Raw genomic sequence first — 26,120 nt, forward strand, 5'->3', positions numbered from 1 at the left:
GTATGACTATCTATCTTATCTATGAGTAACTGATTGCATTAACTCACTTACATAACACTATCTATTCAGTGCCTTTGCAAGTCAAGTAGGTATCAGGGATTACGTGTATGTCACAATTTCCATTTCCATAATTCATTTCCATATCATTTCCATAATTTATTTCCATATTAATTCCATTTCCATAACATTTCCATAATTCATTTCCATATTATTTTCATTTCCATAATTTATTTCCAAATTATTTCCATTTCCATAACATTTCCATAAATCATTTCCATATCATTCCATTTCCATAACATTCCCCTACTTCATTTCTATATTATTTCCATTTTCATAACATTTCCATAATTTATTTCCATATTATTTCCATAACATTTCCATAATTCATTTCCATATTATTTCCATTTCCATAACATTTCCCTACTTCAATTACATATTATTTCCATTTTCATAACATTTCCATAATTCATTTTCATATTATTTCCATTTCCACAAAATTTCCATAATTCATTTCCATATTAATTCCATTTCCATAACATTTCCATAATTCATTTCCATATTATTTCTATTTCCATAACATTTCCATACTTCTAAAATAAAATTTCCATATCCATCTCCCTAAAATTATGGAAATATTTATGTTTATGGAAACAATGATATACAGGGGGCTGTATATCATTGCTGTATGGGGCTGTGGAAGGCTGCATATCATTGATGGAAATAGATATGAAAAAGTAAACATTTCCATAATATGTTTAGTGATCCCTGGTAGGTATTGAATTGCTTTAAATAATAAGCATATATTAGAGTAATAAACTATAATCATCATTTCTTTAATATGAGCATTAATTACTATCTTAACTGGAAATTCATGATCCTTGTTTAACCCTTCTCATGGCTGATGTTATTGATCTAGTCAATCACTACGACTGACTAGCATAAAAAAGGGGCGTGGTCTAAACGCTCCTTGTTGGCACCGGAAACACTCGTGTAGTTATCACTTTAGGGGGAGATAACTCTATGGGTTATATGCCCTTCCTAACACCTCTAATGATCCTTGTGTGACTCAAACAATTGACTTATTGATCATAAGCCAGCGCCGTAATCACTGAACCAACCAATGCTCCGTCTTATATTATTGCACCCATCATTAATCACACATATTTTCCAACATATATGATTATGTCAAACCCATAAAACTAAATAGATTTATAAAATTGCAGCATGCTTTACATTAACATATAAGCCATTCAGTCATCTGTCCTTTGTTATAGCTTTTTTTGCAATGCATGAAAAGAAAATCTTGAAGGGGAACTCTTCTATAAATACAGCTTTGAAGATGGTTTTATGCAAACTTGTAATTCGTTTTGCGATACACTCCATTGGGAGCTAGCAGGTTATACTTTGTGTTAGCAGCTATTTGGCTCACGGTATTTAATTATTGCATAATTTTGGGGCATGGCCTAATAATAGTGACCTAAAATCGCGATAGTCAAGAGTTTGGTCTCGTGCTGCTGTTACTATTAGAACCTGTGAATTATTATTATATGTAGGCTCTGACCAGACCTGCTAACCCAAGAGTGGGGCAATGTGTGAGATTTTGTTTTGGGGCAATTGACGTATTAATGATAGTATATCAAATTGGAAAATGGGGCACAAATCTCACGCATTTCTCACGCATTTTCATTTTTTCTTTGGGGTGATTGCGTGAGTCTCACGCCCAATGCGTGAGAGTTGGCAGGTATGGCTCTGACAAAAACGATGGTGAACAACCAAATACAGGATCCTGGATGAGTTGATCATAAAACATTGGAAACTGGTGTTGAATCGATTTTGCTACGTAAAGATCTCACACAGGCCACAAGAACACTACGTGTTTCATAGGGTTGATAAATGGAACAATGGTTTTGTAAGACTAGTCACGAGACGCCTTTAGAAATGTAGAGTACATTTGTGGCAAAATACTTTTTTTATTGCGGCGCGTTTAACTCTAGCCAATGCACAACATAAAACTTGGATCATAACTATTTCGGCGACTCAAGCTTTCGTATCACTATGAGTGAATTGTAGGAAATGTTGTGTGGGAGCGGTTTGTTCACAAACAGATGTTGTGTGTGCAATTAGCTTTCAGTGATTAGTTTACCGAGTTGATCGTCAAATTTATAGCCATATTCGGGAAACTTAATTACTTAACCTGTTATAAGACGTCTGTATTTATTTTTTGTTTTACAAACTTTTATATTGAGTTTACTTTTTCATTACATTTATAACGCCGATATATATTTTTTATTCACGGACCACCCTTTTTTGTTGTGATTTATTTTATTAAGCTTACAAAGCTAATCCTTGTAAATTGTTTTACATACTATGCATCAATTAAAAACCAAATTTATATATATTTGTGCACGTGGCAAGTATTGTCTCAGAAATTTTTATTCATATTATTTGACGCGCACATGTATCCTAAGGGATAAAACTGTAACGTACTAGTTGTGTAATACATCATGTTACTGTGACATAAGCTGCAACCTTTTACACTTACACCTTTTGACAATCATGAGTGCATTTTGATGCGTGCATGTATGCGTTTGATCTACGTGGCATTTTGTCTTTCTGTCTTGTCTGTAAGCAACGACTGCAATTTCTGTTAACTTGTAGAAGAGTGTATCTACCCACGGCCAATATGGGCTCGCTATTGCGAAGTGAAGACATGGCATTGAGTCAACTTTTTCTCCAGTCAGAATCTGCTTATGCTTGCGTTTCTGAGCTTGGCGAGCTAGGTGTCGTGCAGTTTACAGATGTAAGTAAACCTTACCACATTGTTATATGCAAAAATAAATAAACTTAGCTATGAATATGCCTTTTAAATCATTGCAGACATATTGGGTGGCTCATGACATTAACAGATTGTTTTAGCTGAATGAAGAAGTAAGTTCATTTCAAAGGAAATTTGTCAACGAAGTAAGGCGTTGTGATGAAATGGAAAGAAAGCTGAGGTACATTGAGAAGGAAATAAAAAAGGACCAGATTGCGGTGTTGGATCTCGAAAATACTCCAGATGCTCCTGAGCCTAAAGCGATGACTGACCTGGAGGTACTCATATAACCTTTAATTCCATATAGCATGTGTGTTTTTAACTGGAAGAACAAATCATTATGCTGCTTATAAACACTGTAGGCAAACTTTGAAAAGCTGGAGAATGAACTATGTGAGGTCAATTCCAACTCAGTGGCACTGAAAAGAAATTATTTAGAGCTGACAGAACTGAAACACATTTTGAGAAAAACGCAACAATTTTTTGATGAGGTGAGTTTAGTCTAATGCTTCAATATTCGTCTAAAAAAACTATTTTTGTACACAATTGAGTAGTGACTTTGTTTAGTATTTTATTTGGAGCTACCATTTGCATTCCTGTTTTAGGAAAAAAATGTGTCTCTAACTACGTATTTTTTCTCTGTACATATTAATATGCACAGGTTGATGTGTCAACTCACTCCAGTAGGACTTCAGCTCATGAGGATACACAAAGCCTTCTGGCTGACCTGTCTTATGCAACTGGTGATGAGAAGTTAGGGTGAGTTCTTATTTGTCTTTTTAAATATATTTCCTTCGTCTTATGTCAAAGCCTTCATTCATTGGCCGATATTCATATACATGTATATATTTAAAACATACTCAATACTTTTCATTTATTTTATAAAAAAATATTTAGTGGTCGTCCATCGCTTGCATCAGCAAATACCTTGAAACTTTTTGTTCTGGGTGCAAAGGCATCTACAATAGAGCGTCAGTTACATAAGGCACGTTGCAGCTGATAATACTTGGCAAGATTTATACTGGTACCTTTAATAGAGTTATCCTTGGATATTGAAAGTTGTCTGTCTGTTTACCCAAAGCATAAGTTGTTGCAGTAATCTTTAAACCCCATGTTTAAGTTTTATAATTTGTTGCAGATTTGTGGCTGGTGTCATACTGAGAGAAAAGCTCCCTTCTTTTGAGAGGATGCTGTGGAGAGTCTGCAGAGGGAATGTATTTTTGAAGCAAACAGAGATTGATGTACCATTGGAGGACCCAGTTTCTGTAAGCTCACTAATTCTTTCTTGCTAACATTTTCCACTCATTTGTCGATAGGACTGGCAGATGCGAAATTAACTTTATTCTGCAGGACTAATGCTGTTTATAGTTGTGTTAATAAAAAAAGATGAACAAGTACAAACCTTGTTTGGCTGGTAATTACATATACTGGGCCTCCCCTTAGCATGAATTCACTGTACACATCACTCATTACTTGCTAGTCAGGAGTTAGCTGTACTACAATAGTTCAGCACTTCCTGCTAATTATAGCCTGTAAATACATGGTTGGTGTTTGTGGATTAATGCTTTATTGACGTATTGTGTGATTGTTGTTAGGTTGTTGTTAGGCTATGATCTCAAACATTCATTACAATTATTCACTTTATAAGGTTGTATTGCATATTCATTGTGTCAGTATTTCAGTAGTTTAGGATTTTCCTCGAAGTCGATTCTAAAACTGTAAATTTGTTTTTAGTTTCAACTGTGGTGTTTTTTTGTAAGCTTAGTTTAGTGTATGCCATGATGGTATGCTAAGTTGGATAGCCCTTTGCTAAGGAATATATGTATGAGTACAGTTGTGGGCTCTATCCGAATAGCTAGATACAATCTGTATCAGAATGGCTATATGACATTAACTGTGACGAACGAGCTACAAGTAGATCACACAAATTATGTACACCAGCTTATATACACATCCTTACCTTTATCAGATTAGCTATAACAACAAAATGACTATATAAGGTTAGTTATATCACACTGAATTAAGGCTTGTTAGAGGGTTTTATCGAAATTGTTTTGTAACTTTTTTGTTTTTGGTTGGCTACCAAGCTGTGTCTTATTTTACTGAATTATGGCTTATTAGTTTTTATCCTGGTAACGGTTACATGAGCGCCATTGTGATAAAGCAAGCTATATTGGGTTTGTCATATCACTGATCTGCTAACAGTATTGCTCTATTAAGTCAGTAATAGCAGGCTGTATTCACAGGCTAGATGTTACTTGACATACCTGTATTCTTATGTGTGATATTCACAGGCTAGATGTCACTTGACATACTTGTGTTCTTATGTGTGATATTCACAGGCTAGATGCCACTTGACATACCTGTGTTCTAGCCTGTGTTCTTATGTGTGATATTCACAGGCTAGATGTCACTTGACATACCTGTGTTTTTATGTTAGGGAGATGAAGTGTTCAAGTCAGTCTTCATAGTCTTCTTTCAAGGGGAGCAGCTTAAAGTAAGAGTTAAAAAAATTTGTGAAGGTTTCCGCGCGACTCTTTATCCATGTCCTGAATCGCCTACGGAAAGAAGGGATATGTCTCTCGGTGTTATGACCCGCATTGAAGATCTGAACACGGTAAACTTTCCTTCTGTCATTTAGGTTGTCATTCAGTTGTCATATACCGTAAAACCCTTATTTGAATGCCATGACACTCCATTTTACAACCCTTTCCTTAGAGTGGCATTTTATTATATGTGACATTTAAATAAAGACCAGCGTTGTATTTTTCAAACATCTCGCCAGAATATTGGGAAGATAAATTTAATCCTTTCCCAGGCGAATCGAATGTTGCCTATATTTTGCACTTTCTTTTGATCGGAGTGACATTAATCCTTTTGGATGCAACAATTTAGTAACTTACCTCCAACTTGTCATGGATCACTAAATAAATATACACAAGGAAGCTGATACATACAGTGGTGATACAAATTATGGAACCGCCTTAGAGTTTTAGTAAACAATGCGCTATAATGGCTCTCATATTAGTTGTATTCAGTCCAGATATGCAAAGTTATATATCATTAGAAAGGAAATTTTATCAGCTGTCGCATTGTTTAATTTTTTTCTGCATCCAAAAATAATTCCATCCCTAGCGCTGTTAAAAGTGCAACTAGTCAGGGTGTCTCATAACAAGTCATTTTTTTCAAAAATAGTAGTCTGGTGAATGATGTCTAGAATTTCCAAATTCTTTGATCTGCTCAGTTCAACAATCATCTAAGACAACAATTACATTGAGTGAGACATTGTGCATTACGCAATGTAACCCAAGTAGTATTGAAAAGTCCTTTTGCTCTCAGTAAAAGTCATTCTAATAACTTCATCATCATGCCTCAACATCTCACAAAAGAAAAGCGTGCTGTGATAATTCACCTTCATCAGCAAGGGAAATCGCAAAGTGAAATTGCAAAGGAGGTAGATTGCTCTAAGAAAGGTGTATTTACAACAATCTGCAGATGGAAGGAAACTGGTCAAGTTGAAGAAAGGGCTGGTAGGGGAAGGAAAAAGCTAGCAACAGATCGAGTGACCAGACGCCTAGTAAAACTTGCCTTGGTTGATAGACATCCAACCAATCCTCTGCTAGCCAGTGAGTTAAAAGAATCAACAGGTACAGAGCTAGCACCGTCAACTGTTTGCAAATCATTGATAGATAATGGCTTACGAGGCTGTAAAGCTCGTAGAAAACCTTTTGTTATCGTCTCGGCAAAAAAAGGCTCGTCTACAATGGGCAAAAGATCATGTGAATTGGTCACCAGAAGACTGGAGAGCAGTATTATTCAGCGATGAGAGCATATTTACTGTTCAAAATCACTCTGGCAACAATTATGTAAGAAGGAGACCTGGTGAAGAGTTTAAACCAGAATGTATTTTACCTACAATAAAGCATCCCACCTCAGTAATGGTGTGGGGTTGTTTCGAGACTGCTAGTCCTGGTAGATTAGATTTTGTTGATGGTATGATGAATGCAGAAAAACATTGTGGAGTGCTACAAAGTGTGATGATACCATCTGCTAGAAGTCTGTTTGATAGAGAGTGGCTGTTTCAGCAAGATAATGCTCCATGCCACAGCCAGAAGAGTAAAGAAGTGGTTTGCTGACAATAACGTTAACACTCTGACTTGGCCTTCAGTCACTCGGACCTTAACCCGATTAAAAATTTGTGGAGCAGAATAGACATAATCGTAACTAAAGACAAACCAACAAATAAAAGAAGAGTGATGGAGCTTATTTTGCAATCCTGGCATCGAATAGTTACACCTGAAGAGCTTCAAACGCTGACAGATAGTTTGCCCAGGCGCTGCCGAGCAGTGATTGACAACAAAGGCTGGCCAACCAAGTATTGGTCATCTTAAGGACCAAAAACAGCTCTTTTCAAAGCTACTATACCTTGTCTTTAAGATAATTCACAATAAAAGCCTTTTCAAAGAAAATAAATATGTTATTTTATGACTTTTGGTCAGACATTATTTAATAAAAATGACAACTGTACAGTAACTCTCTGACAGCTTTCAGTAAACCTCTAATAATATTGTTATAAAAAATACGATGTGGTTTTAATTTAAGTTTATCAAAAAGCCAACATTGTGACAATGCAAATGATATATAATATTTTATAGTTATGTAAAATTTTGATTGTAGAAAAAACAAACACAACTCAGAATTCATTGCTATGTAACGAAAATTAGAGGTGGTTCCATAATTTGTATCACCACTGTATCTCTACCAGTTGATATCTATTGCTTGCAATTAACCTTTGGTGATCTTATAGCTTGCATTGAAATTTGTTTGAGCTTTCAAGTTTTTATTTCATTCTAAATTTGAAGGCATGTTTATATTTTATAACTGCATTTAACAATGTTGCATAAAGGTTTGTTGCACTCATTGGTATTTGCTATAGTTTGTATCCAAAAATAGCTTTTTACTTGCAATAAAAGAGAAGTTGTGAGCGTCGATCCATTTTAAGATTATCGCCATGATGCTATAAAATAATATGCTATAAATCTGAACCTTTTAAAGTTGTATACAGTAATAATAATCTACCAAATGCTACAAATATATATTCAAGAACAAGTGACACAACAAACCATATTTATAATACATTCAGAAACAAAAATTAATATTTAAAAACAAAAATATTAGCATCGTTTGCTCGGCCAGTTGCGTTCTGATTGTGGTTTCCGTTTGGAACCGTTTCATTTTTTTGCCTGTTTAATACCTTCCACAGTGTCTTCTAATCTCAACTTCTCTTTTGCACAGCTGAGCTAGTCAGTATTAGCGTCTAAATAATTTTATCAGAGCAAAACTTTCATGTGATGCACTTTAAATACATATATACACTTCTCGCACAAATAAAAAGAAACTGCTTATTATCAAAATAGCCTCAAAATTTTAGCCTCAAAATATGTAGTAGTTCAGATTCCATTGTAAACGTGAAAACTTTTTCACATTGAAGTATCAAGACAGCGTTAAAAAAAAGGAACTACTATTAATTAGCCTTATACGGTTAATAATTATTTTATGATGTTGCATTCAAAGTTTTAGTGAAAAAACTGTAAAGACTTGGGAGTTAGAAAACGAAGCTCTATGCGAACAGACACAACAAACGAATTAATCGTTATTGATGTAATCAAGTCATTATTTGCAGTTTTCTGGACATTTTTCTACTGATCACTCGCTATTATAGGTTCATATAGATTAAGAATGTCAACTAGTGGCAGTCAAATCGAGGAGGCGTTCAAATAGAGGTTTTACGGTATATGGTAATTAATGATAACTGACTGTTGCTTATTGAGTGAATAAACACAATCTTTTCTTTTCCCTGTCCTTTTTTTTTTGCAAAAAATGATAAATCTTTGTGTGATCTCTTGTAGATAGGTCTTGATGTTGCCAGTGTATTCACCATCTTTGCCATATAGTAAAAGACATAAATTGGTCATCAACTGATCAGTTTAGTTTCATCATAGTAATTCACAGTTGTGTTAGTTATAGTTAACACAATTGATTACGTTTTATTCATTCAGATACTGGGCCAGACGAATGACCATCGCCATAGAGTTCTTGTTCTCGCCGCTAAAAACATCCAGAACTGGTTCATCAAGGTAAAAAAGATTAAAGCTATTTACCACACTCTAAACATGTTCAATCTGGACGTGACACAGAAGTGTCTGATAGCTGAGTGCTGGTGCGCGACCTCTGACCTTGATAAAGTACAGAACGCTATCAGACGGGGCCAGGTGAGTTCATCCGTGCTCTAAAGCCTCAGCCAGATTTACTGAAATTTACACTGAAACATGAAGTAAGGTATGGTAAGTTGATTTTTAGAGTTAACTTCTTAAGAGTTAACTTGTGGCCCAAGGCGAAAACTGCGTAGCCTTGATGAAAAGTGGTTGGTAGTCTATTATTCAAGTGGTACATGTAAAAAGGTAGCCTGTCTTGACAAGCTGTTGTTTTTGCGTAGTTGTCCCCCGTCGAGCGGCAAGCAACAACAGCTTGTCACAAGACGTACTGCACCTGATGCATCAGCTGCACTTATAGGGAGTTGTTCTCTTCCGTCTACGCGGCTTGGCCGCGATGTTATGTCGGTCGCTCCGTTGGTAATCATAACGGATTTCACGCAAAAATTTATGTAGAAAAAAAACAAGATTTTAACGTTTAACCAAAGACCAGTTTTTGTGATAAACTTTAGTAGAACTTAAGAATAAAATTAACTTAAAATAAAATCCATTAGAACAAATAAAACTGACTGATACAAAAATAGAAATAAAACTGACTGAGCGCACAAATAACGACATGTTTAGTCGCTGTTGTTACCTAAGTTCTCAAGTTCTACTAAAGTTTACCGCAGAGACTGGTCGCTGGTTAAACGTTATAATATTATTTTTTCTACATAAATTTTTGTGCAAAATTCGTTATGATTACCAATGGAGCGACCGACATAACATCGCAACCAAGCCGCATAGACGAAAGAGAATAACTCCTTATAAGTGCAGCTGATGCATCAGGTGCAGTACGTCTTGTGACAAGCTGTTGTTGCTCGCCGCTCGACGGGGGGACAACTACGCAAAAACAACAGCTTGTCAAGACAGGCTAGTAAAAAGGAAGCATGGGCTATGAAACCTCTGGCTTAACAATGCACTAGTTCGTGGCAGCTGCACCCGTTCATTAACTAACTATACGGAATCACTAGCTGAACAACAGAGGTCTGGTCATGAAATATTAGCTCAAGCAATTATCGCTTAGCAAATGTTAATGCAGATAAAAATGTATTTTTATTCTTTTCGGTGAAAGTTTTTGCATATTAAGCCAGGACTTCACATGCAAAATAACCAGAACTTTGTAGTATTTTTTATGTACATTTAACAATACCAAATGTTCATTCTTACATATCATTTCAAAGATTATATAGGGTGTTTTGTCGCTTTTTCTTCAATATTGCTTTGTCTCCAGCGATCACAGATTGGCTTGCTGTCATGGCTTTTAGAAGCCAGTTATTGAGAAACCAGTATTTCTATTTTGCTTCACACTTCTGGTTCTTTCATCTGCATTTCATTGTCTATTGTCACTTATTGCACAGGAGAAGAGCGGTAGTGATGTTCCATCTATTCTCAATCGGATGGCTACATCTAGGAAACCCCCAACTTACCACAGAACCAACAAGTTTACTGCAGTGTTTCAGTCATTGATTGACGCGTATGGAGTTTCCAGCTACCAAGAGGTGAATCCAGGTAGGTATCAGCTGTATTCTGTTGTACTACTGTTTAGCAGCTGTTTCTGTTGTTTAGTAGGATGCACTCAGCTACTTGGAGCAATCTTTACTTTTTAGCGTCTCTCAGCATCGTCACGTTTCCATTCTTGTTCTCGGTGATGTTTGGAGATATCGGCCATGGCTTCATTATGTTTCTTCTTGGCTTGTGGATGGTCATGTGGGAGAAGCCGCTGCAAGCAAAGAAATCTAACAATGAAGTAAGGAGGTGGTTGTTACCCATTATTCTTCTAGTATGCTGTTTGGAATTTATTCTAGCTTGATTTCATTGGGTATCATTCTGGATAATAAAAATGTTCTTTTTGAATTGATAAAGTTTACGAAGACAAAATTTCCATGATGAACAAATTACTTTGAGCTCTTATTTCTTGTCAAGGGCCTTAGAAAGGGCCTTAGAAAGTTTTACATAAATGGCTCTTGGGCAGACACTTAAATTTTAATCCTCTGTCAGATCATTGTAGAAGGATTTGTAGTTGTTTAGTATGCAGTAATCCAGTTCAATGAAATGATTCTTATTGCTATGTAAACAGACTATAATCTAGGATAACTGAAAACTCTGTATTACTACTGCTCCCATGTTTACGCGGAACCATATTTAAGGCTAGTTTGTCAAATCTAAGGTTTGTTTGGTTTAAATTAAAATATGAAAAAGCTGATGCTTCAATTTTCAAAAATCCCATCTTTCATATGGCACATTGGTTTGTTTTTATTTATTTCACCTCAGCTCAAAGTTGTGATGCTTGACATACGGGAATTATAAAAACCTTTGCAATAAAACTTTCTAGTCGGATGCGGAAAGTTTCAAATAAATGAGTTTAAATAATTAAGACTATAGCCTGAGCTCTTACCTATTTTAACTTTCTTGTGTGAAAATCTATTCCTCAATGGATTAAAAAAAATGGTGGCCTGGTGGTATCTAAATATGCAAGTTGAGCGGAATGTAATTGTATCGGTTTGATTAGTGAGTTGGTGTTTCCAGCAATGAAAAAACGTCGTCCACCTTATGTTTTATGTTATAGATATGGAACATGTTCTTCGGTGGTCGTTACCTCATTCTCATGATGGGAGCCTTTTCCGTCTATGCTGGATTAATTTACAATGACATCTATTCTCTCTCCATCAACATCTTTGGTTCGAGTTGGAGAGTTCCTGAAGGAATCTACAGCTTTGATGGTGAGGTGGACGACTGGCTAGACAGTACAACCCTGGAGCCGAGTCCGTTCCATTGTGTTAAGCAGAATGTTGATAACCGCATGTATGTGCTCAACTACTCAACTGCCTCATATCTCGGTTCTCCGTATCCCTTCGGCATCGACCCGGTGAGAATATGAGCAAGTTGTAGCATTTTATTGCCTTTGGCACCCAAGAGTCAGTCATAAAGCATTTAGTCAAAAGCCTAATATATGGCCATATCATTCAATGAGCCATGATCCAGGGATTTCCTATATTGGGCATGTTGTTTTCCTATTTGTAAAGTTATATCTGCGTGAGCTAAGCAATATGTCATGATAAGTATCTGTAGAAAACGACTCGTGTGTCAAGACTTGTAATAAGCTGTTGTAAAAAGGAAGCAATGGGTTATGACTTGTTGTATATATCTATATACATAAGTGCGAGTGCCTGTCTGTCATTTGTATATCCAGTTATAGCGATAAAGTTTTAGGAACAACAAAGCCGCTTTGTACTTTAATTGAACTCGAAAACTCCGGTTCTGCAGACAGGGGTGCTATCCACTACACCAAACGGCCTACTTACAATATTATGGAATAATTGTGCACATACTTATTACACCGATTAAAATACGCTTACTTAAAGTGCTTGCAAAAGTACTATTGGTTACTACTAGTACGCTTGAAGATCATGATTGCATGAGAGATCATGACGCGTAACGTTTGTAAGTCCAATTATAAACACGGCTCTTTTTGTTTTTATAGTAAAGATTTAGACTAGCTCAAGTTACTAGCTCAAGTTATTAGCTCAAGTTATTAGCTTAAGTTATTAGCTCAAGTTATTAGCTCAAGTTATTAGCTCAAGTTACTAGCTCAAGTTACTAGCTTAAGTTATTAGCTCAAGTTATTAGCTCAAGTTATTAGCTCAAGTTATTAGCTTAAGTTATTAGCTCAAGTTATTAGCTCAAGTTATTAGCTCAAGTTATTAGCTCAAGTTATTAGCTTAAGTTATTAGCTCAAGTTATTAGCTCAAGTTACTAGCTCAAGTTATTAGCTTAAGTTATTAGCTCAAGTTATTAGCTCAAGTTACTAGCTCAAGTTATTCAAGTTCATTGGGTAAAGAAGTTTAACTAACTACAACTAAGTGGCAGCTACATTACCTGCTACTGTTTATAAGATGTTTTAAATTTTGAACGAGTGTGTAGCATAAGAAGTAAAAAATGTTTTTCAACATTTTATTTTTAGCTATGCCTAGGGCTTTCAAATATTTGAATTATGCATTGGCTGGACGCACACAGAAATAAACAAATACCTTCATTTAAGTTAGAAAGGTAAATTTTGTATATGTTGATTAAAACTAAATTTTCTGTGCAAAAATCTTTTTTATCAGCCGTGCAACGCGGGACATTTACCTAGTACATATATACCTATACAGTCATACCTCGATGTACCAGTGTCCCAATAAATGAGAAATTTGAGATATGAAGTATATATAGATGTTTTTTAGAGAAAATGTTCAAATAAATTTGAGATACGATAGAAACAAATGACTGCTTTCGATTAGTGAAATAATCTGCATATTGATATAGTGGAGCTGTCCAATCATTGGCTAATACTGTTCTCACATTAAGCAGGGTTAATCAATATAAGTATATATATCCATATGCAGTGGTCGCTCCTATAACGTAAATTCCACATAATGTAATAAATTTATGTCAAGTTTTTGCTTTGTACAACGTAAAGAATTCCATATAACGTAAAGTATCAAGCTGGTGCAAATCCTCAAATTTGATTTCAATAATCAGAATCTTGTGTTTATTCTTAGAAATATTGTTTTCTCTCTTGCCATACTTCCATGAGAAAATGATGTATTGGGCTCTCTATTGTATATATTAGTACCCTGGCAATCTAATTCACCATTAAAGATCATCAGGTGTGTCGGCAAAGCACAGAAAAAAAGCCCCAGCACAATAATTAAGATATACTTGGGTGATCTATCGGTGCAGGAGATGGAGTGTCGATATACCAAGCTGAGTGTCACGAGTTTTAGTCTCATCAAAAGCAATCTTTTATCCTCGAACACTGGCGACGGATACCGACTGACACAGCTCGTAATATGTATAGCGAGGATATATTTTTGTTTTACTTTATTTTAGACAAGATACTTTGCAATATTTTTTCGTAGCAGAATAGACATTGCTTTCTAGAAAAAAAGAAAAAAATGATGTGAATTGGCATTGAAGCTGTCTACTCCCCATAGCTTATTGCGAAATTACCGTAATCATAAACTATAAACTGAGTGCGATTGATAATAAAAAGTTAAAAACTTGTCGATACAAACCATTACTACTAGATTTGCTGTACAGCCATTAAATTAAAAAAGTTGAGTTTAGTTTTCACTTTTGAAAGGATGAAAGGCGTGAGTTTGGGAAGATCTCAGAGCGGATTAGGCACTTTACATGTATTTTACTGTTCGTATAACGTAAACATTTCCGGAAGGAATTATTTACATTGTAGGAGCATCTACTTATACATGTGTGTATATATACGTATATAAAACTTGTTTCCTCACCCTGGTTACTCCTAAGTATTAATGTCTACTCAGACTTGCGACTTCTACCAGAGACCTAGGAGTTTGAGCACTCGCCTCAAGATCTTAGCCATTCCGACTAATACACTTCTGCAACTCACTTCTGTTGATTGTTGCTGGTATTTGGGCAAGCCGCATTTGATGTGCATGCGTTATTGTACCCAATGCTCCAATGATTAGCAAAATTACAGTTGCTTTTACACTTTAGCACTTATTAATCTCCTTTTCGTGTTGGAGATATTTTTCCACTTTTTCTTTGCTGCCTATGTTGTAGTCATTGGGTACCGCTGTATCTATTATAGTAGCCCTCTTGCTCTCTTTGCCCACTACTACAATATCAGGTTAGTTTGCCAAGACATGCTTGCCAGTTTTGATGTAAAGGTTTCAGAGGAGCTTAGCGTGGTCGTTTTCATTGACATTAATCTGTAGCTTCCCACTAGTGTTGTGGTTTATTGAGGCATACTCATTGCATAGAATTATATATACCTGTGACATGGTTATGCTCAGTGTCTGCATTATTTGCCGGATGGTCTCTGTTGCATCCTTCCACAGTCTGTCTTAAAGATTGACTTGCAAAAAGATTCACATTACAGTTGTTTGGTAACAAAAGGCTCACTATGTCTTACTTTGCTGTGTTGTGGGTGCAAAATATGTGGAAATGTGATTACAAGCTATAAGCTCAAAAACGAACAGTTAATCGCAGTCATTACGACAACTTCGTAGGTTGGAATCCCTCTTCAAAACAGCTCAAATGTGAAGTAGTTTAACACGATGGCTTCTGCTTACACTTTCATGCAACTTCATTCGTCAAAATATTTTTACAAATATACCGTACTTTGCGCATTCAATAAAACCATGTCTATTGCCATTACGCATCTATTTCATCATCATCATATTGCTGTCACTTTGAGCACTGATATCTCAAAACCTAGCCTAAAAATTAGTTAAATTTTCTAACCTTAGCTCGAAGGAATGCATATTATCCTCTGATAAACATGAGGAGCCTGTTGGTCACCTGTGATATCGAAAAATTCTGCAGAAATTGTTCGCGACATTTGGCCGAAAGTGTGGGTCGCATGGTCAGATTACGACTAAATGATTAGACCAAGCTAAAACGAAACTGTAAAGAAGCGGGCGTCTATATTTGATACGAGCTTTTCAGTAAAATCCGAAGTGTTACTCTTAAACTAGTGCTACGAGACGTTTTATATTGAGCCTTTTGTTAGCCTTTCATTTCACGTGATAACATCACCTGTCAAAACAATAACCACGTCGAGTTGAGTACGTCTTCAAAATAAAGGGATTCCAACCTATGGCGTTTTCGGGATGGCTGCGATTAACTGTTCGTTTTTGAGCTTTTAAGAGCTTGTAATCACATTTCCACATATTTTGCACCTACAACACAACAGAGTAAAACACGAGGATCCTTTTGATACCAAATAACTGTAATGTGAATTTTGTTGCAAGTCAACCTTTAAGAATTATTTTAGTGTGATAGATCTGTGTTTGGCGTCGCCTCTTTGGGAAAACTTGCTTCTGTGCTTCCATGATTAGCGACTCTGTATTGGCCATTAGGTCACCTTTGTTCAGCCACATGTACGCATGCTCGGTGGAGGTCGCCAACCTCAGATACTTGTCGGTGGTGGGCACCATGGAGAGGTTTGGTGCCCCAGTCATATTCCTCATCGTCAGTGTGTGGTTCCAATGGCACAGCAATTGAGTGAAATGCACCTAGCAACTTGTCTATGGTGGCTATAAAGATTGCATAGGCTTTCGTGCCAGTTCTTCTTTTACTGTCTGCTCTACACTTGAACTCCCTACCCCAATTTTTTCCACTAAGGTATAACCAAGCAGTATCAGACTTCAAGTAGATTTTTTCATGTATGGTCTAACAGCTTGCGAGTTGGCATATCTGTTTTTTATGACTTCCCTAGTCCACCTTTTTATACTTATTCCCGACAGTGTGCATGTATTTATTGCCGTGACTTGGTTCCTGGCATTGATCTGGCTTCCTATGACCTGCTGAACGCATTTTTGTATCTGGTAATATCTTTGTGACACGCTTCAGCTTGAGGGTTGATGTTGCTTTGCGAAATTCCCAAGTGTTCGTACCCTTCTATATTCTTGATGATGCCCGTTGGCACTTCTAGGCAGTCTGTGGGCACAATGCGACCTTTCTAGAGGGTTAGCTTTAGACATTTCAATTCAAAGACATTCAATACCAAAGGTCATTCCAATGTCCTTGCTGTAGACTTGAGTAAGAAGTATTAGCAAATCAATATCCTTTTCTTTCTTTGCATACAGCTTGATGTCGACCATGTACAAGAGGTAATTTATTTGGGTGCAGCTTGTAAACCGATACCCATATTGAGTTCACTCCAGCATATTACTTAAAGGATTAGGATAGTAGCAGCGGTGATAAGGAGTCACCTTGATAGATACCACGCTTGATTTTGACACTTCTCTGCTTTTTGGTATTAGTGAGTCATCGACATCTTGATGACCGCCGCAAAAAAAGGGTGGATATTGTACAGCCTTAGGTACTCAAAAGTCTAACTATGGGGAATCGAATCAGAGACTTTTTTGGAGTCAATCCAAACCATAGCAAGATTGGTAGACATTTTCCTACTGTCTTCACAGACCGTCCAATTCACCAGCATCTGGTGTTGCATCCAATTCCTTTCTGAGAACTGGTCATCTGCTGTCTCATGTACCCGTCCAGTTTGTCTACTACCAGCTTATATATATATACTAGATGAATGCTTGGCATTGCCCGGGTAATAAAAAAATCTTTGGACAAAAAATTAATTTTTATTTAACATATACAACATTTACCATTCTAACTTTAAAACACTCGTTCACAAAAAAGTGTTTTTTGTGCAGTTCAAATGAATTAAGAGAAAAAATAAAACAACTGTAAAGGTTTTCAAACTAACTTTTTAGCAAGTAATGGCTAAATAAAGTGTGTTTTGATACAAAGCAATGAAAATCTATTGGGTATAAAATTACGGTATATTATTTTGATTCGTTTCAGTGTTGGCATCATACAGCAAAAATATCGTATTAAGTGGTATAAACACCCATAGTAATCATCTAATGCAAAAACCTAATAAAAATCATCAAAATTTTATATGTTTACTGTGCATATTAAATATTATTAAAAAAGAATATGTTAACCTTAGTAACTATAGTTACCTACAGCAATTTTAGTGTAATTATTGGTTAAGATCTGCAAGAAACTGTAACGTTTCAATGTGCTACGTGCAGTATGTACCGTGAGAGTTCTTACGTCCGAGACAGACGTTTAATGTAAATGCTAAATCTAACTTAAATGAATTTAGCTTACTAAACACATACTTGAAGGAAGTTTTGGTATGTATTTTACTGAACTGCAAACTAAAATTTTATTACTTATCCGTTTACAAATCCATTTTTACTATAACAAATTACGCTGAACTGAGATAGCGAGCAACGAACGTCTCTTTCAGGCATTCTAGGAGGTATCTCGGCAAATAGCATATCGACTTTTTTGTTATTTCATCCTGATCAGTACACCATCTGCCATATTTTGCTTTTGAAAATTTTTTTTGGTGATATCGTATGACGCAGAAATATTGACACTGGTAGGGCGAGGACGGAAAAGCATCGTGTTTCATAGATTAAAACAAAAAAGTTATATCACAGGGGCAGTGTGACCTGTGATAATAATTAATATGTAATTTAGTGTATGCAATCGTGAAAAGGGTATAAAGTATATGATAAGAGCGAGAGAATGGTCAGAACAGCGTAGCCTTGTGGTTAGATGTGTGGGCTTACAATCTTTTGGTTGCAATTTTTGTGAGTTCAACTCCAGCATGAAGTGGATTTTTCATTTCAAGATTTTAAAAACTATAGCTGAACAGACAGGAAATGGCAGACGATGACGACGACAGATGATGACGATAGATGACAAACTTTGAGCTTCATATATAGACATTTGTTGTTAGCTAAGCATAGTTTGCATCTAGGTTTTTTTACCACTTTTGAGGATGCAGTCTATCTTCTCATCAGAGAGTACAGCCCGAACGGAGGATAGACTGCATCCTTGAAACTGACAGTAGCTGAGATCTAAGTATACACTATTATTCAAACTACCGGTAAGCATACATAATTATATATATGGTAGCTCCTTAATAAATATTGCAGATTATTACCTCTGGCATTAAATGTACATTATCTCAAACACTAAAATGTAAACAGCTGAGTTAATGGCCAGGAACATTTGATTATTGATTCTATATTTGGACATTAAATGTACTGCACTTTATCTCAAACATTAAAATGTAAACTGCTAAATTAATAAACAGGAACATATGACCATTGTTTCTAGATCTGGGCGATTGCTACAAACAAGCTGACCTTCATCAATAGCTTCAAGATGAAACTTTCCGTCATAATAGGAGTCCTTCACATGATGTTTGGTATCTGGGTTGGCCTCCTCAACCATAGGTAAGCTTTCCGATCACATTGAGCATAAGGTAAGCATAAGCACAGTAAGCATAAGCACAGTAAGCATGAGTCGCTCGTGCAGCGGCTAGTCAAGTCTAACTTTTGACACAAAATTGCACTTCTTCTTCGTAGTATTTTCACCTTGTTTACCAAGATGGTTTCAGTAAAGGCTTGGAGCTCTGCCAGTCTGTTCTTATAACTCATCCTTCACGCAAGAATTCTGTAATGCCATAGCATACCGCTCGAATTATAGTATTGATTATTCTGCAAAGCTGGAATTTCATGCAGAATAATCATTACATGTACTTATTGTTTATACTTATAACACCCTGACCTTCTTATTATTTTGTTTCAAACTTTTGCGCTGGAGAAATAATATAGGCTGCAATTAAAGAGCTTCACATAATATTGCTTTGTACAGGAATGGAATTTATAACATTAAGCTCACTACACTAACACACTATTACATGCGCTGACTGACTGCCTTCCGGCTTACTTCTGATCTAACGATGAGCCCGGTGATGCCATGGATTTCTTTAGCTTGCTATCTGATAATCTGCGGTAAATGCTTAAGAGGCTGATTCTCAAGAACCAGATGGAGTTTGAGACTAAATATTTTTAGTGACATGACAGAAGGCACGGAGCATATACGTATAAAGTTTGAATGAAATCAGCCACAAAATTGCGGAAGTGCATTGCGTTTACGGAGACTAACAGACAAACACACTCAGTGACCAAGTGTGATGTATTAATATAGATAAATTGTCTTCTGTGTGTCTGCCCGAGTTTGTCACACATTTTATAGGTTTTTTATGCCTTCTTTGTCATTCGTGTCTTGTTAGTTATTCATTAGTTAGTTGCAATCTTATTTGTTATACTTGGTCAATAGTTTCTCTCAAAGGTATATAATTTTAACTCTTTATTTTTTGGCTAGTCAGTGAAGTTGAAAAAATGTTGGCCCTTTTACTGATTGTCTGATCACAACATATATTCTCTGTAAAGTCTAACATTTCCGGCATGTTATATGAGGCTCTTATACACGTACGTGTTGGCGATGTTCGTCATGTTGAGGTGATCGATCTTATCATCTTAATAGACACTTTGCAGCCTTTGCCAATTATTGAATAACTATTGACAATTGTTTTGTAGGTTTTTCAAGCAAACAGTTAACATAGTCTGCGAGTTTATACCACAAGTCTTGTTCCTTGGTTGCACCTTCTTTTACCTTGTTATTGAAATCGTCTATAAATGGATTGCGTGGGATGCACGAAGACCTAAATACGAGACTCTCGTAGGATGCGCCCCTAACCTCCTAATTGGTGAGTTAAATTTTCTCCATGGAGTATTACAGTAACAAGCAAAGTGCCTGAGGATCCCTTAGCTGACTCCTACTTTGTCTGCTGCCTATATTGAGCTTAAGATGAAAGACATTGGATCTGATGCATATTCTTGATTACTATATCAGACTACCATAGGCACTAGTACGCTGGCTGTCCCGTGCACCATGAGAAATCATCATGTGTAACAAGTATGTGCACAATTATTCTGTGATCTGGAAAGGTGGTCGAGTGGCACAGTGGTAGTGCGCTTGATTGTGAAGATGAACATCTGGGTTCGATTCTCCTGCGGCGCAATGTTTTTGCACTCTTGGCGTGGTTTTTTCACAATCTCAAATTTCAGACGGACATGGCTCTTATTATAGTAAAAGTTGCATGAGCTTCACCCCGTATAATACAGTTCCATGAGACTGGCATACATTTCTTGTAGGTATGATAAACATGTTCCTTCTGCAGTCAGGACAGTACGACAACGTGCCTGTTGCTTATAACGCAACTGCGACTTTCAACATTACCTGCTCTTCTACTAACCCAGCCTTTGGTGAACCTGCAGTAAGCTATCATGTTATCTCTTCCACTTCCCTCTCATTCGTTTTTCATCTTCCTTCGCTTTTCCTGTTTTTTTCAACTTCTTGTCATCCATTTCTCTCGTGTCACTCTCACGTCCCTCTTGTTTATCCCACTTCCTTTGAGACTAGGCGGTCTCTAGGCAAGTCTAGTGAGAATGTCACAATGAATGTTAGCATGTGATTTATGTAAGTTTACACTAGTTGTTAGTAATGAGTCCTCTGTCTACTGTTGTTAGTAATGAGTCCTCTGTCTACTGTTGTTAGTAATGAGTCCTCTGTCTACTGTTGTTAGTAATGAGTCCTCTGTCTACTGTTGTTAGTAATGAGTCCTCTGTCTACTGTTGTTAGTAATGAGTCCTCTGTCTACTGTTGTTAGTAATGAGTCCTCTGTCTACTGTTGTTAGTAATGAGTCCTCTGTCTACTGTTGTTAGTAATGAGTCCTCTGTCTACTGTTGTTAATAATGAGTCCTCTGTCTACTGTTGTTAGTAATGAGTCCTCTGTCTACTGTTGTTAGTAATGAGTCCTCTGTCTACTGTTGTTAGTAATGAGTCCTCTGTCTACTGTTGTTAGTAATGAGTCCTCTGTCTACTGTTGTTAGTAATGAGTCCTCTGTCTACTGTTGTTAGTAATGAGTCCTCTGTCTACTGTTGTTAGTAATGAGTCCTCTGTCTACTGTTGTTAGTAATGAGTCCTCTGTCTACTGTTGTTAGTAATGAGTCCTCTGTCTACTGTTGTTAGTAATGAGTCCTCTGTCTACTGTTGTTAGTAATGAGTCCTCTGTCTACTGTTGTTAGTAATGAGTCCTCTGTCTACTGTTGTTAGTAATGAGTCCTCTGTCTACTGTTGTTAGTAATGAGTCCTCTGTCTACTGTTGTTAGTAATGAGTCCTCTGTCTACTGTTGTTAGTAATGAGTCCTCTGTCTACTGTTGTTAGTAATGAGTCCTCTGTCTACTGTTGGCCTTGATCAATGAAATTTAATGCAGGACAGTCTATGCCCTATGACAATAAAGGTTTAATAGACTCTTTATCCATTTTTTGTTAAAAATGTGTTATAGTCCATCTCACTTGCCTATGATTAAAAACGATCATATAGTGAAACTGATGGAGTATGCGTGATCGATGTCAAGCAATTGGTACAATTCGGGCTTAGCGCTTCTTCGTGAAAATTTAATTGTGGTTTGCAAATTTGAAATTGTTCACAAAGCAACTCGTACAACAGCTTTTTAGGAAGCTGTTCATGCCTGCATATGATAGGTAGCTGAAATATTAGCCTAAGTTACTAGTTATTGAGTTTGCTGAAAAGAACTCATGCAAACTTTGGTTACTAATTGTGCATATTCTTTTAGCTATTTACATTGTATTCACTTTTTTAGGAAACGTTTCAGAAAATTTTGTTGGCTGTGGTCGTTGTGTGCATTCCATGGCTGCTTGTGCCTAAGCCAGTGTTCCTGTGGAAAAAAAGACAGGAAAAGGTAAGGCAATTTTCACATGATTTATCTTATTCTGATAATAGTTCACGCAGAAGTCACAACTCAAGTAATTCCTGTATGTTTTACAAATGCATTATTGCTGCAGTTTTATTTTTGCTGAAGTGAGTTTCCTTTTTGAAAACACAGAATCAGTGATAAAATAGCATGGATCTCTAATTCATTCTCCTCTTTACTCAGTTTTAGTGTCAATTTAAGTTGAATAAATCTTTAACTTATATGTCAGTTAGTGCCTTACATTGCTCAAATCCTTTTAAAAAATTATTTAAAGACGTAGCTACAATTTATTAGCAAACACCAACATATGCTTCTTGTGGCTGATCTGTGGAATTTGCTTATTCCTATCCCTTTTTGACTTCCACTCTTGATAACTATTTCTATTCACTAAGGTATTTACACGCATCATGCGAATAATTGTTGTGCAAGCGTGTGCTCCTAGCCTCAAATGGGACATTAATGCTCTGTTTAATGTTCATAGAGACCATCCAAAAGGTATATGCAGCTTGGCATGGGTGATAATGAGGAGGAGGTAGTTTACCATGATCAGTTGCTCATAGATACTGGAGAGGACGACTCCAAGGATGAGGAAGTATGGTCAAGGACATTGCCTTTTGAATAGTGTTTATGCGAAATAGTGATCATAGTGCTGCTTTACCGCAAGTACCGCTCCTTTATTTTTTTTTCAAATTCACATTATTTATGTTTCAGGAATCGATGGGTGATATTGTCGTTCACCAAGCCATTCATACCATTGAGTTCTGCTTAGGTTGTGTCTCCCACACTGCGTCTTATCTCCGACTTTGGGCTCTTAGCTTGGCTCATGGCCGTGAGTAGTCTTACCGCCTTCTCTGTGTTATAGTTAAATAGTTCCTGATCAGTTCAATAGATCAAAGGTATCTTGAGCTAGGTTTACATGTACGTACAGTAAGTTATTTAAAGTAGTGCTCATTAGCTGTGACACTGTTATATTTGACTGTTCATGTGACATAAGTCAGATTTAAACGAAAGATGATAAATTTTAGCAGCAAGTTTTTTGGTTGTATCTAGTAGCAGGATGGATGTATTTAGTAGCAGGAAGGATGTATCTAGAAGCAGGAAGGATGTATCTAGTAGCAGTAAGGATGTATCTAGTAGCAGTAAGGATGTATTTAGTAGCAGGAAGGATGTATCTAGAAGCAGGAAGGATGTATTTAGTAGCAGGAAAGATGTATCTAGTAGCAGGAAGGATGTATTTAGTAGCAGGAAGGATGTATCTAGTAGCAGGAAGGATGTATCTAGTAGCAGGAAGGATGTATTTTGTAGCAGGAAAGATGTATTTAGGAGCAGGAAGGATGTATTTAGTAGTGGGAAGGATGTATTTAGTAGCAGGAAGGATGTATCTAGAAGCAGGAAGGATGTATCTAGTAGCAGAAAGGATGTATTTAGTAGCAGGAAGGATGTATCTAGAAGCAGGAAGGATGTATCTAGTAGCAGAAAGGATGTATTTAGTAGCAGGAAGGATGTATCTAGAAGCAGGAAGGATGTATTTAGTAGCAGGAAAGATGTATCTAGTAGCAGGAAGGATGTATTTAGTAGCAGGAAAGATGTATTTAGGAGCAGGAAGGATGTATTTAGTAGTGGGAAGGATGTATTTAGTAGCAGGAAGGATGTATCTAGAAGCAGGAAGGATGTATCTAGTAGCAGAAAGGATGTATTTAGTAGCAGGAAGGATGTATCTAGAAGCAGGAAGGATGTATCTAGTAGCAGGAAGGATGTATCTAGTAGCAGGAAGGATGTATCTAGTAGCAGAAAGGATGTATCTAGTAGCAAAAAGGATGTATCTAGTAGCAGGAAGGATGTATCTAGTAGCAGGAAGGATGTATCTAGTAGCAGAAAGGATGTATTTAGTAGCAGGAAGGATGTATCTAGAAGCAGGAAGGATGTATCTAGTAGCAGAAAGGATGTATTTAGTAGCAGGAAGGATGTATCTAGAAGCAGGAAGGATGTATTTAGTAGCAGGAAAGATGTATCTAGTAGCAGGAAGGATGTATTTAGTAGCAGGAAGGATGTATCTAGTAGCAGGAAGGATGTATCTAGTAGCAGGAAGGATGTATTTTGTAGCAGGAAAGATGTATTTAGGAGCAGGAAGGATGTATTTAGTAGTGGGAAGGATGTATTTAGTAGCAGGAAGGATGTATCTAGTAGCAGGAAGGATGTATCTAGTAGCAGGAAGGATGTATCTAGTAGCAGGAAGGATGTATCTAGTAGCAGAAAGGATGTATCTAGTAGCAAAAAGGATGTATCTAGTAGCAGGAAGGATGTATCTAGTAGCAGGAAGGATGTATCTAGTAGCAGGAAGGATGTATCTAGTAGCAGGAACTAGTGGTAGTATTTATCAGCAGTAGCCGATAACAATACTCATTAATATATAGTACATAGTGGTAGTAGTTGGTAATAGTAACTAGTAATACCAACTAGTAGCAATGCATGGTAGTGGTAACTAGTAATAGTGACCAGTAATAGTTACTACATGGTAGTAGTAACTAGGATCAGCAGTAACTATTATTAATACTTAAAAATCGCAGCCAACCATGGTAAAGGGTATCATTAGTTACTCAAGTAACTTAGGAGAGTATTTAGTACACCTTGTTAGTCATAATATGTTAATAGATTAGATAGAGCTGATCTGTGTCAGAGCTAATTATTAACTAGATATCAAGAACTGTTCTCTGTGGTTTCTGTTTTGGATTTGTTGATTGCCATTCTCAGCTATTAACAATTAGCATTTAGGACAAGAGCTGGAATGAGATATTTTATCACTTACAGGTATTAGTGAATTCTGCTATTAAAATAGAGGTTTTCGGGGCAGTCTTTCACACAGCAAAAGGCTTTTGCACCGCTTTTTTATAGCCATTATTAATTACCTTGAGTTCACCTTCATAACATGTAAAAGGCCTAGAATGATGCTAGTCGGAACAATAAGTTGGTATTGAGCATTGCAAATTCATTTTGTTTATGTATGATTATAGAGCTGTCAGAGGTGCTCTGGGAGATGGTGTTAAGAATTGGGTTGCAGACGAATTCAAACCACAGCTATGGCGGCTCAGTTTTAATTGTCCTGGTCTTTCCGGCATGGGCGTGTCTAACCTTAGTCATTCTCCTGGCCATGGAAGGTCTGTCAGCTTTCTTGCATACACTCCGTCTGCACTGGTAAGTGCCTGGTCTCTTCTGCACTAAATGCGTTCGGTAGCTGGAAATTTTTAAAGATCTTTCATGACAAACCATTCATGAAGGAGTGCGGGTGATAAGCTGCACTACTACTCATTTTACTATTTATATGCAGTGATAAAAGAAGCCACATGATGTTTGACAGGCAAATCATGATTGCGACTCTTATTTCAAAGAGCTGATCTCTTTTTGTTGTTAGGGTTGAATTTAACAGCAAGTTCTATAAAGGAGAAGGCTATGGATTTGATCCGTTCACATTTGACCATCTCCTCGATGATATGGCTGATGCAGAGTAAGACAAGTGTCTTACACTGTACATGTAGATGGAAGCATTCCCTAGACAGCACTCCATCATTTCTCTAGCTTTGTTTAGACAGCTATATACATGTATGTCCCGTCAAATCGTATTTAACTCTTTCACCAAGTTAGCTTTCGCCACATTCAACTGCCACTATAAATTCTCAACGCAAATACTATATGGATCTTATGTTAATCCATGCTGTCATGACTTGGTCTTATATTACACCCCCTAACACACGGCCTCCGGGAGGCAGAAAGATATTTAATAATAAAGCTAACTTCTATTGCATGTCTATGTCTACTCAGTTTTGACTTAAACTCCTACTAAATAACACTCTAATTAACCGAAAACTA

General features: G+C 36.7%; 2 protein-coding genes across 2 annotated transcripts; both read left to right on the plus strand.

Annotated features, from left to right (window-relative positions):
• The first annotated feature begins 2,653 nt into the window (after window positions 1-2,653).
• On the plus strand, window positions 2,654-26,049 carry LOC137385588 (V-type proton ATPase 116 kDa subunit a 1-like). Its single transcript, XM_068072078.1, has 18 exons — window positions 2,654-2,800; window positions 2,917-3,093; window positions 3,178-3,306; window positions 3,477-3,574; window positions 3,954-4,080; window positions 5,256-5,432; window positions 8,875-9,087; window positions 10,428-10,578; window positions 10,677-10,816; window positions 11,636-11,935; window positions 18,745-18,863; window positions 20,013-20,182; window positions 20,631-20,752; window positions 22,146-22,244; window positions 22,738-22,848; window positions 22,968-23,085; window positions 25,268-25,448; window positions 25,666-26,049. Exons 1-18 carry the CDS (start codon window positions 2,684-2,686, stop codon window positions 25,760-25,762), a joined length of 2,646 nt encoding a protein of 881 aa, XP_067928179.1. The 5' UTR covers window positions 2,654-2,683; the 3' UTR covers window positions 25,763-26,049.
• Window positions 23,314-24,621, plus strand: LOC137385314 (uncharacterized). Its single transcript, XM_068071753.1, has one exon. It carries the CDS (start codon window positions 23,314-23,316, stop codon window positions 24,619-24,621), a length of 1,308 nt encoding a protein of 435 aa, XP_067927854.1.
• Window positions 26,050-26,120: the final 71 nt, after the last annotated feature.

Source organism: Watersipora subatra, chromosome 1, assembly GCF_963576615.1.
Source record: "Watersipora subatra chromosome 1, tzWatSuba1.1, whole genome shotgun sequence".
In the NCBI taxonomy this organism is placed as follows: domain Eukaryota; kingdom Metazoa; phylum Bryozoa; class Gymnolaemata; order Cheilostomatida; family Watersiporidae; genus Watersipora; species Watersipora subatra.

Bases quoted from the DNA above. Each gene is read 5' to 3' on its own strand.
- LOC137385588 (XM_068072078.1), top strand. From the start codon at position 2,684: ATGGGCTCGCTATTGCGAAGTGAAGACATGGCATTGAGTCAACTTTTT. The intron at 9,088-10,427 runs GTGAGTTCATCC...CTTATTGCACAG, and splicing joins ACGCTATCAGACGGGGCCAG to GAGAAGAGCGGTAGTGATGT. The intron at 20,753-22,145 runs GTAAGCTATCAT...TCACTTTTTTAG, and splicing joins CAGCCTTTGGTGAACCTGCA to GAAACGTTTCAGAAAATTTT.
- LOC137385314 (XM_068071753.1), top strand. From the start codon at position 23,314: ATGGATGTATTTAGTAGCAGGAAGGATGTATCTAGAAGCAGGAAGGAT.